At 39.0% G+C, this 15773-nt stretch overlaps 1 protein-coding gene across 2 annotated transcripts in view; it reads left to right on the forward strand.

The window, feature by feature from the left end:
* PIK3R3 (phosphoinositide-3-kinase regulatory subunit 3) overlaps positions 1–15773 on the forward strand; it is a 129773-nt gene that overhangs the window by 112530 nt on the left and 1470 nt on the right. For both annotated transcript variants that reach the window (XM_019449447.2, XM_053895849.1), the window contains 4 exons: positions 3253–3395; positions 5839–6015; positions 8982–9056; positions 9476–9646. In XM_019449447.2, the coding sequence (XP_019304992.1) occupies positions 3253–3395; positions 5839–6015; positions 8982–9056; positions 9476–9646 (566 nt within the window). The remainder of the gene's footprint in view (positions 1–3252; positions 3396–5838; positions 6016–8981; positions 9057–9475; positions 9647–15773) is intronic.

Raw genomic sequence — 15773 nt, forward strand, 5'->3', positions numbered from 1 at the left:
AAGTCTTTGCTCAAAGGTTGTCATCTCAACAAGGTGTGCACATGAGCTGGGGAACAGCAGAGAAAGAGGGAGAGAATCTCAAGCAGGTGCCATACTGTCAGCTCAGAGCCTGATGTGGGGCTTGATCTTACCAACTGTGAGGATCATGACCTGAGCTGAAATGAAGAGTCAGATGCTTCAGTGACTGAGTCACCCAGGTGCCCCTAGAACTGCATTTCCGCTTTCTTGTCATGACTGGAGGAAGCAAAGAAGGCTCCACATGTTGTCCGCATGCTCAGTAATACTGGGGATTTAACCACAGAGTATGAGTTCTGAGCAGCTGGTGTGAGACTGCATTCTGGACTTGGAATCCTTGGTTGGGGAGCTGGGTATGGGAGTAGATGGAGGAAACTGCAAAAACCACTAAGTTGAAGCTAGGAGAGGGCTAAATCTGGGTGTGCGAGAACTGAGAGAAAGACGTAAGATGGCTGAGCAGAGAAGAGCCATGAGGTTTAAGGCTTTGGGAGGTGGAGGAAGAGGAAGATCCAGTGATTATTAGCAGTACAGGAGATGTGCTGGGACAGTGAGGATAGTGAGTGTTAAAGGGAATTTAAAGAATTGATCTCCTCTGTTTATAAATGTTTTAATATTTATAAGTGTTATAGACTGCCTAAGGTTTCTTGAAACCTTAGATAAAATTTGGATTGCTTTGTTGGAAGTGAATTCTTCCCAGAGAATGGGAAGAGATGGTGTATCCTGAGTCATAGTTGGCACAGGATGAGAATAGATTGCATGTGGGGATATTTGACATCTGGATTACATGTAATTAGGAGGAATTGATAGGATTTAGGGATGGATTGGGATAGGGGACAGGAATTGGGCAATGAGATCATTGATAACCTTGGAAAGACAGTCTCTGTGGAATGGTAGGTACAGAAGCCGGAAAAGAGTGAGTTGGAGCGAGAATGAGAGATGAGGAAAGAGAGACAGCCTATATAGATAGTTTGTTCAAGGAACTTAATTGACTGGAAGAGAATTTAGGGTTAAGGGATTATTTTTTCAAAGTGGTGTTACTAGAACCTGTTTGTATGCTGATGAGAAGGAACCATAAGAAGGGCTGGAGAGGAGAAAGCAGAGAAGGGGTGTAGATATAGGTAGATTTACAGTTTTTTTGTGGTAGGTATTGTGACATTGTTTATGGGGCAGCTGCTGCTTCGGCAATGCTATGAATACTTTTCCCTTTGCTGCTTTACCTACCAACACAAACACCAGTTATAGTAAAGTCTAAATTATTAGTGTCTTCTTTAAGGATATAGGGCCAGGGCTTCATAGGTAATTTTTGATCTTGCAAGGGAGCCAAGACCCTCCACTGTAATTTAAGAGTTGCAGAATTTGTAGCTAGATATTTAGATATGGGCATTCCAATAAGTTTACAGCACTATTTGAGATATGTATAACTTCAAGCACATGGAACATCATAAGGTTCTTGTAGCCTCCATGAAGCCTCTGTAAAGAAGTAATTCACCCTGATTTGATTGTCTCTGCCATGACATGGAACAAAACCTTATCAGAGTTCGGAAATCTGTTTCACCTGTGTGTTCTGAAACCTGGAGGGCAGACTTCATGTTTTATTAATCTCTTTACCACCACACTGTACTTTCTGTATAGTGGATTCTCGGTAATCATTTGTTAAAATTAATCAATGTTGGATAGTTTTGAGGAATTATCCCATAAACACCACAGCTTTAAAAACTGTAAATATTCAGGATAGCAATTTTCTAGACCTTTAAAATATTTCTTGACTTTCTAATATAAATTGTACAAAATCTTAACGCTCTGAAGACTTGGGGGAATCTGAGTTCAGATGCTGAAGTCTAAAAAAAACCTCAGAGCTCATCAAAATGTATAGGACTACTTATCCTAGTGCTAAATGGCTTAGCCTACTGGGCATTTGTTTGTGAAGTTTTTAGTTTTTCATCTTATTCTGCATATAATTTTATTTTTTTTTAAGTTTATTTATTTTGAGAGAGAGAGCAAACCAGCAGGGGAGGGGCAGAGAGAGAAACGGGCTGTGCGCTGACAGTAGAGTGCCTGATGTAGAGCTCGAACTCCCAAACCTTGGGATCATGACCTGAGCCGAAGTCAGACGTTTAACCTACTGAGCCACCCAGATGCTCCTCTGCATCTGACTTAGCTGCTATTCTTCCCCCTTTCATTTTCTGCTTTTCCTTTTCTTTTTAAAGATTTTTTGGGGAGTGTCTGGGTGGCTCAGTCGGTTAAGTGTCCGACTTTGGATCAGGTCATGATCTCACAGTTTGTGGGTTTGAACCCTGTGTCGGGCTCTGTGCTGGCAGTGTGGGGCCTGGAAGTTGCTTCAGATTTGTCTCCCTCTCTCTCTGCCCCTCCCCGACTCATGCTCTGTCTCTGTCTCTCTCAAGAATAAACATTAAAAAAAAATTTAAGATTTTTTTTATTGTTAAGTAATTTGTATGCCCAATGTGGGGCTCAAATTTATAACCCTGAGGTTAAGCGTCTGATGCTCTACTGATTGAACCATCCAGGCACCCCTCATTTTCTGCTTCTGAGATTAATCTACTGATGAATCTGTTTAGAAAAACTACATGTTTTAGAAATGATAATAAGAATAAATAGACTCTATAGGACTTTTCTGGGAATAAGACTTTGTACGTTGGTGTATGGACTCCTCCACTGTATCCATTCACTTCTTCAGCGCCTTTTGGGGGTCAGCACTACAATAAGTGCAAAAACATAATTTTATCTTTGTCTTCAAAGTGTTCAGGGCACTTGGGTGGCTCAGTCGGTTAAGCATTGGACTCTTGATTTCAACTCAGGTCATGATCTCACGGTTTGTGAGATTGAGCCCCTTGTTGGGCTCTTCTCTGACAGCATGGAGCCTCCTTGGGATTCTCTCTCTTCCTCTCTTCCGCTTGTGCACACATGTTTTCTCTCTATATCAAAATAAACAAACATTAAAAAAAAATATCTGAAAGTGTTTAGGGTTAATCTAACCAACTCAGGCCTTTTTGTGGATCTCAGCTATATTTCAAGTAATAGTTTTTTTTTCTTCTATTTTAGGGTTTGAGTGATGTATTTTGATATAAGTATTAAGAGTGGGAGTTAAATAAGTAAGAGTTGTTTTAGCCATCTTTCATTTTCTATGGAATTGTAATTAGAATTACAAGATTTAAGACCAAGGTTACCAGAAAAAAAAAAAAAGATAAAGTGTATGTCTTTTCTTTTTCTCCTTTGTAGGAAATACAGATGAAAAGGACTGCAATTGAAGCTTTTAATGAAACAATTAAAATATTTGAAGAGCAGTGTCACACACAAGAACAGCATAGCAAAGAATATATCGAGCGATTTCGCAGAGAGGGGAATGAAAAGGAAATTGAACGGTAAATCTATCTAACACTTCCAAGTGCATCAATGAGAAGAGACTTCTTTTCTTCCCCAATAATCTCTGTTGTGTCTGCTTTTACCCCTGTAAACTTCACAGTCCTGCTATATGGAACTATTTGCTGTTCCCACTAATGGCACCAAATTGAACTGCCTCTGTTCTGTGTTCCTTCTATGTCCTTCCAAATTTTTAACTCCTGCTCATCCTTTAGGATTTAGCTTACACGTGACTTTTTTAAGAAAAATTTCCCTGATTTTCTAGACTGGTTTAGGAGCTTTTTGTCCCTACCCCTACAGTATCTGGTCCTGATTCCTACCGTGACTTTGCCAGATGTCACACCCACTAAACTGCAAGCTTGTTGGTGAAATAAGGATGGTGGCTTATTTTCCCTGATAGCTCCAGCATCTGTTATGGTACCTGAACGCACATGGTGATGCTCACTGAATATTTGTTGAACTGAAAATAAATAGCAGCAGTCTGAGAATAAATTGGAGGCTGAACAAGACTATGGGCAAGAAGACCAGCTTGACTCTTGCAGGTGACTGCAGTGTTTGTGGTCATCAGGTTAAATGATGGTGAGGGCCTGAACCAGAGCAATGGCAGGAAAGGAGGGGGAATTAATGGAAATACTGAGGACTTGATACCTGACTAGATATGGTAGGTGTGGGAGAAGTCAAAGATTACTCCTAGATTTCTAGGATTCCTAGATTATTTCTTAGACTAAGGAATGGTGTTATTTACTAAAATAGAAAGTACGTGAGGAAAGTTCAGGGTTGGAACCAATGAATTTGAAGTTCCTGTGAGAAACCAAATGGAGTTGTCTGAGAAGCAGGCAGCTGGTTATTTGGTTTTGGAACTCAAGGTACAGAAAGGATTTGGGAGGCATAAGTGTGTAGGTTATACTAAGGTTATAAGTGTAAAGTTATACTAAGAATGAGATTACACAGAGAGTGTGCAGCATGAGAAATATTGGGTCTGGCAACTAAAAGGATATTGGAAGCCTTTATCATAGTAAATTTAGTGGAATATTGGGAGACCGAGCCAAGTAACAGTGGGATGAGGAAAGAAAAAGTGGATAGTAGATAAAAATGAATCATTTGCAAGGGAAAGGCATAATTACTTCTCATACTAGTATCAAAGTGTCAGTGAACTTCTGTGTGCATAAGAATAGGGCTAAGTGCTGTTGAGGCAGGATAGCTTAATGGTTAAAACCATTAAAACCATGGGCTTGGATTCTGTATTGACCACTTACTAGTTGTGTAACCTTGGGTAAGTTACTTAATTCTCTAAGCCCATTTCCTCCTCCGTAAACTGGATAATATCTTTTTGAAATGCGTTGAGAATCAAGTGATAGACACATACATGTATACTTATGTTGCAGAAAGGCATGTGTGTGTATGTATGTATCTTGGCATATGATATCAATAAATGGCATTATTAAGATGAAGAAATAGAAAAGAACTTGTGGTTCAGTTGCAAAGGGAGGTAAAGTATCTGAAGAAGAAATTTTAACATGAATATAAAACCATGTATTATATTAAGTGACAAATGAGTGACACAGAAATTGTCTTCAGAGCACAGCAAAACTTTGTGTGCTAGAAAAGCTTAGGGCCATTATCTGCTGAGTGCTTACCAGGATGTACCAGGCACTGTTTAGTCCTTTTAGATGTATTACTACATTTAATTCACATAATAATTTAGTGAAGTAGGTACTATTATAGGGCCCATTTAAACAAATGAGGAGATAAAGGCACAAAGAGGTTAGGTAACTTGCCCATAGCCACACAAGTGGCAGGGCAGAGATTCAAACTTAGGCAGCCTGACTCCAAAGCTGTTGCTCTTAACTGTTATATTGTGCTACCTCTTGAATATCATACATAGAGGTTTACTTGTTTAGTCATGGCTGGATCCAGGGCCCAAACAAGGTCATCAGTATTCTCTCTTATACCCTGTATTTTGCCTTAGGTTTTCTCTGTGTTGGCTTCATCCTTAGGCAGGCTTTCCCTATGAGGTTGGTGGTATAGCTGCTGGGAGTCCTAGAATCACATATTTATAACTTAGCAATTGAGTGGAAAGAGAGAATCTCTGTTTATAATAGTTCTAGCAAAAGTCCTAGAATTGACTCTCATTGGGTCAATTCGGGTATTATTCTCATTTGTGAACTAGTCACTGTGGTCTGAGTGTGGCAATAGGATGTAATGGTGGAATACTTTTATTGCCCAGGCTGGGTTGTGTGAATATTCATCATGACTCTGAGATGGGGGCAGGGAGCCCTTACCTACAGGGAACATCAAGGTGCCATTACCAAGAGCGAGAATGGATATGGACCAGGCAAAAACAACAAATATCCACCACACCTAAGATACTAGGACTATGCTCATACTATAGAATGCTTCTGTTTGGTTCCTGGTTTAGCCTTAATATGTCAAATGTTTTCACAGAATTATGATGAATTATGACAAATTGAAATCACGTCTGGGTGAGATTCATGATAGCAAAATGCGTCTAGAGCAAGATTTGAAGAAACAAGCTTTGGACAACCGAGAAATAGATAAAAAAATGAACAGTATCAAACCTGACCTGATCCAGCTGCGCAAGATCCGAGATCAGCACCTTGTGTGAGTAATCTGAGCCCGTATGGGAGAAAACCCCAGCACCACATTACTGCTGGCACTAGACATGTTAGAGGTAGAAAAGATTTGTAATTAAGAAACCAGCCAGTGAGATTATAAGAATTTAGGAAAGCAATCCTGGTTAGTAGTTGGCAATACCAGAGTTTACCTAAAGTCAGCGTGTGGGGCAAATCAGAATGTAGCATTCTAGACTCCAGTCCATACAAATGGAAATTTCAGAGGGTGGGTGTGGTGTGGGCAGTGTGGTGTAGCTTAAAAAGTACAGGTTAATGTTTGCCTATATGTGGGGAAATAATGTTTGCCTATAAATGGGGCTTAGGGTGGAAAGCCACCACCATGGGGTGAAAACTCCCGAGGTTAGCTAGCGAGATACTGTAAATGGGATCATGAGTGAAATTTCTGTCTGACGCCAGAATACTATTGTACTTTAATCACAAACTCCATTTGCCCCTCAGATCCTTTGCTTCTTACACACACAAGTTTACGATTACTGACTGTTTTCTCCATGGCCATGTGTGTAAGATTTTGTTTTCTTCATGTTCACCACATGGGTAATATCTTGTGAGCCCAATAAATACGGAGATGAAGCCCCTGTTCGGGGCTCTTGTCTTCTCCTGGACATTAGCCTTCCTCATATTCAATTCTGTGTCCACTCTCTTGCACAAGAGAGAACTCCAGACTCATAATCTGTGACACCTACATACAAAAACCAGAATCTTTGATTACATAGAACCACAGAAATAGAAACTACCCCTCATAGGCATAGACAAGGACACTAATAGTGGGGGCCTACAAATAAGTATATAGGACAGTCTATTAAAGGGTTTTTATATTTAAGAAATGAAACTCTGTAGTCAAGTAATAGAAATGTGCTGATGGCAGGCATGCAAGATAATTTGACCTAAGGATTTAAATAGTTAAAACCCAACTATTTAAAATTATGGAAAACTACATGGTTTAGTTAGATATAGGGACATTATTTAAATATAGATTGAAAGATATATCATCAGAACAAGGTGTTAGATTTTTAGAACAAATGACTTTTATAGAAGGAAAGAATCCATGAAAAAGGAAAATAGGTTTTGTTCTAGGTAATGAATGGACTGTTATGAAATATGTTTATGGGTGACTTTCAAGCATGTAACATAACTTTATTCAAACTCATGGCAGAAGACAGAGTAAAAACCTCTGACTGGGTTTTCTGTAGGCTTCAGGGTTTCTTTGTGTGAGAAAGAGAGTGGGGAGAAAATAAAAGCTTAGAGGTTGGAACAGTAGCTGTTGAGTTTCAGTAGAGTAAAATTTAAGGTGATAAGTTTTGAGGGCAAACAATTACAACTATGCTGTGCTGAATAGTTTTTAGTAACTCCTCTTTAGGGATCATTTCAGTTTGCTATTGTGGCCAAAAAAAAAAAAAAAAAAAAAAGTCCAGCAAGTACACCTAGCATACAGAAGAACTTTGGAAAGAAGGCAAGGAAGTACCCTTGTCTAAAATTTAGGGTGTGTCTGCTCTTGGAAAGCTTATGTGGTTCTGGTCACATAGTGAAACTGAAGAAAGGCCCAAGAAGAAGACTTATGCCATGGACCAATGGAATGAATGGAAGCCCTTGTTTTCTCTGGAAAGTGATGAGATTAAGAAATATACCATCCCTTGGGGCACCTGGGTGGCTCAGTCGGTTAAGCGTCCGACTTCAGCTCAGGTCACGATCTCGTGGTCCGTGAGTTTGAGCCCCGCGTCGGGCTCTGGGCTGATGGCTCAGAGCCTGGAGCCTGCTTCCGATTCTGTGTCTCCCTCTCTCTCTGCCCCTCCCCCATTCATGCTCTGTCTCTCTCTGTCTCAAAAATAAAAAAAAAAAAAAGTTAAAAAAAAAAAAATATACCATCCCAAGAGGCATGAATAAGTATGGCAAACTAAACCTTGAAAGCTCCTTTAACAAATAATGTAGGCTAAATATAAAAGAGAGCTCACATCATGTGTGATAAATCATCACCTGGTGGTAAAGACACATAGGGTTTTTAGGGAGGTATTTGTTGAATATCTACTAGATGCTGGCACTGTTTTCAGCAGTGGGGACATGAACAACAGGACAGACTCCTTTCTTTAAAGCAGCTTACATTTTAGTGGGGAAGACAAACATAAGTGAAAATATAAAATAATGTCAGGAAAGTGCTATGAAGGTGATAAGGTAAAGTATAGAGAATAGCAAGGGGATAGCATTCATTGGGATGATTAGGGCAGTCCTCCCAGAGAGATGTTTATGATGAGACCTGAGTGATCAGGAGCCTGGTTGGAGGATGGTGATGAAAGAGTTTTTATACTCAAGTTTTAGACCAGTGGCCATGTCAAAAGAACTAAATGTAATGGTTTATGTTGTTTTGCATCTAAAGTGTTGGTTTGGTATATTTAAAAATACTATGATTTGCCTAGTGATAAAGTAAATTTGTATTAATTACTCAGATTGTCACCCTGAATTTCTTGTGGCTTGCTTAGGTGCAAATAATAGGCCTTGAAATTGTTTTGGAATGTTTAACTCAATATAGTAGGCCATCCAGGACTTCAGTCTTCTGGCTTAGTGGAGATTGCTAATGTGACACCATGCTCATGTAACTAATGATTTCAGAAACACGTGTCACCCTCTGTTTGAGTGCAAGTGTATGTGTGCTTATGGTGGTACATATGTGCTTATGGTATGTGTGCTTATGGCCTTCTAGAAAAGGAAAATTGAAAAATGAGGTAAGTGCCTAATTTCAGGTACCTCCCTGTGTTTCTGCTTTTTTGCAGAAAGTTGAAGGAAAAGTTAAGGAGAAACTAGTTTAAGGAAATCTCTGGCCATTCTTAGTGGGAATGGGTTAAAATAAAAGGTTCCTGGACTCTGGAAATTTGGTTGGCTTGGACATGTCTACTTTGGGCAGAGTTGGCACAGATACTGACACTGGTGTCTTCCCTCTGGCAGATGGCTCAATCACAAAGGAGTCAGACAGAAACGCCTAAATGCCTGGCTGGGAATCAAGAATGAAGATGCTGATGAGTAAGTTATTTACCTTTCTGTCAGAGGGTTTTGTTCCCAATATAAGACATGAGCCCTCTTCATACATGCTAAATGTTGGTTCTCATTGTCACTTGAGGACATTGAATCAAGAACTTTGCACCTCTTGAATTGAATTACTTGAAGAGTACTTAAGGTCAGAGACCTGCTGAGCCACATGAAACCTAGGTGCATAAGCATTGCTCATTCAGACATTCATGTGTCAGCTGATTGGATGAGACTTGTGAATTTTGTGCTTTCTGCACCATAGCAAATAATGAAGCTGTTAAAAACCATATAAGTAATTGTTTCACTTTGTCATTTTGTGGTTAAAGATTTAGAAGAGTGTCTTATTCATGAGTTTGCTTTTAGATATAAAGTAACCTGATTGTTAGAATAACATTTTAACATTTAATTTTTAGGACCTATTTTATCAATGAGGAAGATGAAAACCTGCCCCATTATGATGAGAAAACCTGGTTTGTTGAGGATATCAATCGAGTACAAGCAGAGGACTTGCTTTATGGGAAACCTGATGGTGCATTCTTAATTCGTGAGAGTAGCAAGAAAGGATGTTATGCTTGCTCTGTGGTGTAAGTCTTCTCTGGGGGGTTAACCTTTTGAAAACTTTTGCATTGATTAATAGAAACTCAGCCCCTCATCAAATTCAGTTAAAATTATTTCAAGTACAGTAATGAGGACCCATGGCTTAGACCATTAATATTTGTACAAGGAAAACAGTTTGTTGCTTTAGGAGAAATGATATCTGAAATTCTTTAGGGGATTTTAATTTTTTGAAAAAATTAAAAAAAATTTTTTTAATGTTTATTCATTTTTGAGAGAGGGAGAGAGAATGAGTGGGGGAGGGGTAGAGAGAGAGAGGGAGACACAGCATCTGAAGCAGGCTCCAGGCTCCAAGCTGTCAGCATAGAGTCCCATGCTGTGGAGCTCCAACTCACAAACCATGAGATCATAACCTGAGTCGGAGCTTAACCAACTGAGCCACCCAGGCACGCCTGGGGGAATTTAATTTAAATGGTAAGTAGATTAGGCCCTGCAATGTTACTATTGGATTTCAGGTATTTGTGAAAAGTAATGAGTTCTTCAATTGAAAAGATCACATAATTCTTTAGTAGTCTCCTCATGTCTAATTTGGGCTTCAGTGTCAGTTTAAGTAAGGCTTGATTAAGAACTGTTTTTACTTCAGAAGAAAAACTATATAAATTTTATACTTAAATAGTATTCTGTTGGGGTACTGATAGAAAATATTGGGTATTTTCCATAAGATGATTTTATGACTTTATTTGGAAAAGTCTATTCTATTAGTTTCCTTTTTTAAAAACAGTTTTTAATGTTTATGAGAGAGACAGAATGAGAGTGAGGAAGGGGCAGAGAGAGAGGGAGACACAGAATCCAGTGCAGGCTCCAGGCTCTGAGCTATCAGCACAGAGCCCAATGTGGGGCTCGAACTCCCAAACCGTGAGATCATGACCTGAGCTGAAGTTGGACGCTTGATTTCCAGTTTCTTTGCATTGTGGTTAGAAATCATATTTTGTGAGATTTCAACATATCTCTCAACGTTTGAGACGTATTAACGTTTTAAACGTATTGAGACTCGTGGCCTAACCTCTGGTCTATCCTGGATGATGTTTCACGTGCACTTGAGAACAATGTGTATTCTGCAGTTGTTAGGTGTAGTGTTCTGGATAGATCAGTGAGGTCTAGTTGTTTTATAGTATTGTTCAAGCCTTCTGCTTCCTTTTTGATCTAGATCTACCCCTAATCAAATTTTTTATCCCAAATGGCAATAAGGATCAGAGTTGAATCCCTAACCTACGAATACAGGCATTGCTGGCTGCAGGTCTTTAGCCTGAGAAGGCTGTAGAGTTAAGCAATTTCTTCTTAAGCTTCTTTATGATGTCATTAACAAATTAAAATGGAAAAACGAGTGAGTTCCATGTGTGACTTCCTACTACATAATCATGTGAATTTTGCTATAAGAATCTCCTAAAAAACTACTTAAGCAAATGTTCTAGGTATATTGGGAGATTACTGTAGGCAGAATGGCTGGTAAACAAGTGGAAGTCTTTGTGTTGCCAGACTTTTGCTTACAGCCATCCTCAGCATGAATGCCAGCATGATATTTGACTGCAGGTAGTTTTCATAAGCAAGGGAGCTCTACATTGCTGTGGACTTCAATGTGGTCAAGTCTGAGGCTAAAGGAAGGAGAAAAAGAGTACACCTTCGCAAGAGACTCAGCCTACCATAGGTCACGAGTCTCAGAGTATGTTTAAAATGTTAATATGTCTCAAACATTGTGAGGTATGTTGAAATATCACAAAATATGATTTCTAACCACAATGCAAAGAAACTGGAAATCAAAAACAGAAATTTGGGAAATCCTCAAATGTCCGACTTCAGCTCAGGTCATGATCTTGCAGTTCGTGGGTTCAAGCCCCGTGTCGGGCTCTGTGCTGACAGTTCAGAGCCTGGAGCCTGCTTAGGATTCTGTGTCTCCCTCTCTCCCTCTGCCCTTCCCCTGCTTGTGCTCTCTCTCTCTCAAAAATAAACAAACATTAAAAAAAAATCAACAGAATATATACTGCATTAATAGGATAATGGACAAAAATTACATGATTATTTCAGTAGACTCACAAAAAGCATTTGACAAAATCTAGTGTTCTTTCAAGTTAAAAAAGCACTGAACAAACTAGGAATAGGAGGGTACTTCCTCAACCTGATAAAGGGTATCTATGAAAAACCCAGAGCTAATATACTTAATGGTGAAAGAATCCTTTCCCCTAAGGTCGGGAAGAAGACAAAGATATCCACTCTCACCACTTCTAATTATCATTGTATACAAGGTTCTAGTTAGGGTAATTGGGCAAGAAAAATAAAAATAAAAAGCATCCAGTTTGGTAAAGAAAATATAAACTATTAGAGCTAAAGTTCGGCAGGGTTGCAGGTTAAAAGATCAGGATTCTAAATACCAGTAATAAACAATCTGAAAACAAAATGAAGAAGGCATATAATATCATTTGTAATATCATCAAAAATACCTAGGATTAAAACTATAAAATGTTATTAAAAGAACTTAAAGGGACACCTTAAATAAGTGGAAAGACCTCCTCTGCTCATGGATTAAAAGACTTAATATTGTTAAGATGGAAATAACTTCCCAAATTGATCTACATGTTCAATGTAATCCCTATCAAAAATCCCAGGGGCATCTGTGTGGCTCAGTTGGTTGAGCATCTGACTCTTGATTTTGGCTCAGGTCATGATCTCACAGTTCGCAAAATCGAGCCCTGCATTGGGATCTGTGTTGATAGCATGGAGCCTGCTTAGGATTCTCTCTTCCTCTCTCTCTGCCCCTACCCTGCTTGTGCACACATGTGTGCTCTCTCCCTCAAAATAAACTTAAAAAGTTAAAAAAAAAAAAAAAAAATCCTAGCTGGATTTTTGCAGAAATTGACAAAATGTCATGAGAGAGCAAGGGATCTAGCACAGCCAAAATGGTCTTTGAAAGAATAGAAAAAAGTTGAAATCCTGATTTCAAAACTCAACAAAGGTTTAGTAATAAAAATCCTGAGGTGCTAACAAGGATACAGATGTAGATCAATGAATAGAATTGAGAAACAAGAAATAAACTCTTACATTCATGGTCAGTTGGTTTTCAGTAAGGGTCTCAGGACAATTCAATGTGGAGAAAATAGTCATTTCTAACACATGGAGCTGGAACAATGGGAGAGCCATGCAAAAGAATAAAGTTGGACCCTTGCCTCACACCATATATAAAAAATAACTCAGTGGGGCACCTGAGTGACTCTCAGTTGGTTAAGTGTCTGACTTCAGCTCCGGTCACGATCTCATGGTTCGTGGGTTTGAGCCCCACATGGGGCTCTGTGCTGACAGCTCAGACCCTGGAGCCTGCCTTATATTCTGTGTCTCCCTCTCTCTCTGCCCTTCCCCCACTTGTGGTCTCTCTCAAAAATAAATAAACATTAAAAAATAATATAAATAAAATGGATTACAGACTTAAATGTAAGAGCTAAAGGTACAGAATACTTAGAAAACATAGGCATAAAAATCCTTGTGACTTTGGATTAGGCAATGGTTTCTTACAAACCAAAAGCACAAACAACAAAAGAAGAAATAAATAGGGGCACCTGGGTGGCTCAGTTGGTTAGGCATCCGATTTCGGCTCAGGTCATGATTTCGTGTTTTGTGGGTTTGGGCCCCGCGTCAGGCTCTGTGCAGACAGCTCAGAGCCTGGAGCCTGCTTCAGATTCTGTGTCTCCCTCTGTCTCTGCCCCTCCCCTGTTTGTGCTGTCTCTCTCAAAAATGAATAAACCTTAAAAAAATAAATAAAAAAAGAAGAAATAAATTTGATTTCACCATAACTAAAAACTTTTTTATTCTTTTTAATGTTTTATTTTTGAGAGAGAGCAAACATGAGCAGGGGAGGAGCAGAGAGAGAAGGGGACAGAGGATCTCAAGTGGGCTCTGCACTGACAGCAGAGAGCCCAGTGCAGAGCTTGAGGTTGGACACTCAACTGACTGAGCCACCCAGGCACCCCTAAAAACTTTTTATATCAAAGGGCACTATCAAAGTGAAAAAACCCACAGAATAGGAGAAAATATTTGTAAATCATATATCTGTGAAGCAACTAATGTCTAAATCATAACTCTTAACAGGAAAAAAACAAATGTTCCAATTTAAAAATGGGTGATTTGGATAGACATTTAAACAAAATGTCACGTACAATTAACATACAGTGTTATTAGTTTCAGGTGTATTATATAATCCAACAATTGTATACATTTCTCAAAATTCACCAAGAGAAGTATACTCTTAATCTTCTTCATGTATTTCACCCATCCCCCTACCCACCTTACCTCTGGTAACCACCAGTTCTCTGTACTTAAGGTTCTGGGTTTTTTTTTAATCTCTTTTTTCCCTTTGTTCATTTGTTTTGTTTCTTAAATTCCATATATGAGTGAAATCATATATAGTATTTGTCTTACTCTGATTTCACTTCGAATCATACCTTCCAGGTCCGTCCATGTTTTTGCAGATGGTAAGATCTCGTTCTTTAATGGCTAATATTCCATTTTGTATGTATGTGTATGTATCTCCCATATCTTCTTCATTCATGTATCGATGGACTTGGGTTGCTTCCATATCTTGGCTATTGTAAATAATGCTGCAGTAAGCCTGTCTTTTTTTTTTTTTTAATTTTTTTTTTTTTAACGTTTATTTATTTTTGAGACAGAGAGAGACAGAGCATGAACGGGGGAGGGTCAGAGAGAGAGGGAGACACAGAATCTGAAACAGGCTCCAGGCTCTGAGCAGTCAGCACAGAGCCTGACGCGGGGCTCGAACTCACATACCGTGAGATCGTGACCTGAGCCGAAGTCGGACGCTTAACCGACTGAGCCACCCAGGCGCCCCAAGCCTGTCTTTTTAAACAGCAAAGGAAATCATCAACAGAACAAAAAGGCAACCTACTGAATGGGAGAAGGCATTTGCAAATGACATATCTGATAAGGGGTTAATATCCAAAATATATAAAGAATTTATACAATTCAACACACACACAAAAAAAACCCAAATAATGCAATTAAAAATGGGCAGGGAACATGAATAGACATTTTTGCAAAGAAGAAATATAGATGGCCAACAGACACATGAAAAGGTGCTTAACACCACTCATCATCAGGGAAATGCAAATTAAAGCCCCAATGAGCTATCACTTTACACTTGTCAGAATGGCTAAAATAAAAAATGCAAGAATCAGCAAGTGTTGGTGAAGACATGGAGAAAAAGGAACCCTTATACATTGTTGGTGGGAATGCAAATTCATACAGCTACTCTGGAAAACAGTATGGCAGTGGTTCCTCAAAAATAGAACTACCATATGATCCAGTAATTCCACTACTGGGTACTTATCCAAAGGAAATGGATAGACATTCCTGTAAAGAAGATATATAAATGGTCAGTAAGTCTATGAAAAGATGCTTCACATCATTAGTCCTTAGGGAAGTGCAAATCAGAACCACAATGAGATACTACTGGGATGATTATAATAAAAAGGATGGACAATAACAAGTGTTGACAAGGATGTAAAGCAATTGGAACCCTCATACACTGCTGGCAGGGATATGAAATGGTGTAACCACTTTGGAAAACAGTTTGGCAGTTTCTCAAAAAGTTAAAAAGAGTTACCATATGACTCAGCAGTTCCACCCCTAGCTCTATATCCTAGCTCTGTATCCAAGAGAATTAAAAACATAATCCATACAAAAACTTGGCAAATGTTTGAGCAACATTATTCATAACAGTAAAAAATAGAAACAATCCACTTGTCCCATCAGTCAATGAATGGATAAATAAAATGTGGTATATCCAGACAGAATATTATGCGGCCACAAGATGAAGTAACTGATACAGGCTACAACATGGACGAACTTCGAAAATGTGCTAAGTGTGAAAGAAACCAGATACAGAAGGTTGTACAATATTGTGTGTTCTATTTATGTGAAATTCCAGAATAGGCAAATCCATATAGAGACAGAAAGTAGGTTAGTGTTTGCTAGGGTCCAGGGGGAGGAGGGATACAGTGTGACTGCTAATGAGTACATGGTTTCTTTTAGGGTAGTGACAATATTCTGGAAATTTTTCCACAACCTTGTGAATATTCTAAAAATCACTGATTT

The sequence above is a fragment of the Panthera pardus genome, unplaced genomic scaffold, assembly GCF_024362965.1.
Source record: "Panthera pardus isolate Hobbes unplaced genomic scaffold, ASM2436296v1 HiC_scaffold_11, whole genome shotgun sequence".
Lineage (NCBI taxonomy): Eukaryota > Metazoa > Chordata > Mammalia > Carnivora > Felidae > Panthera > Panthera pardus.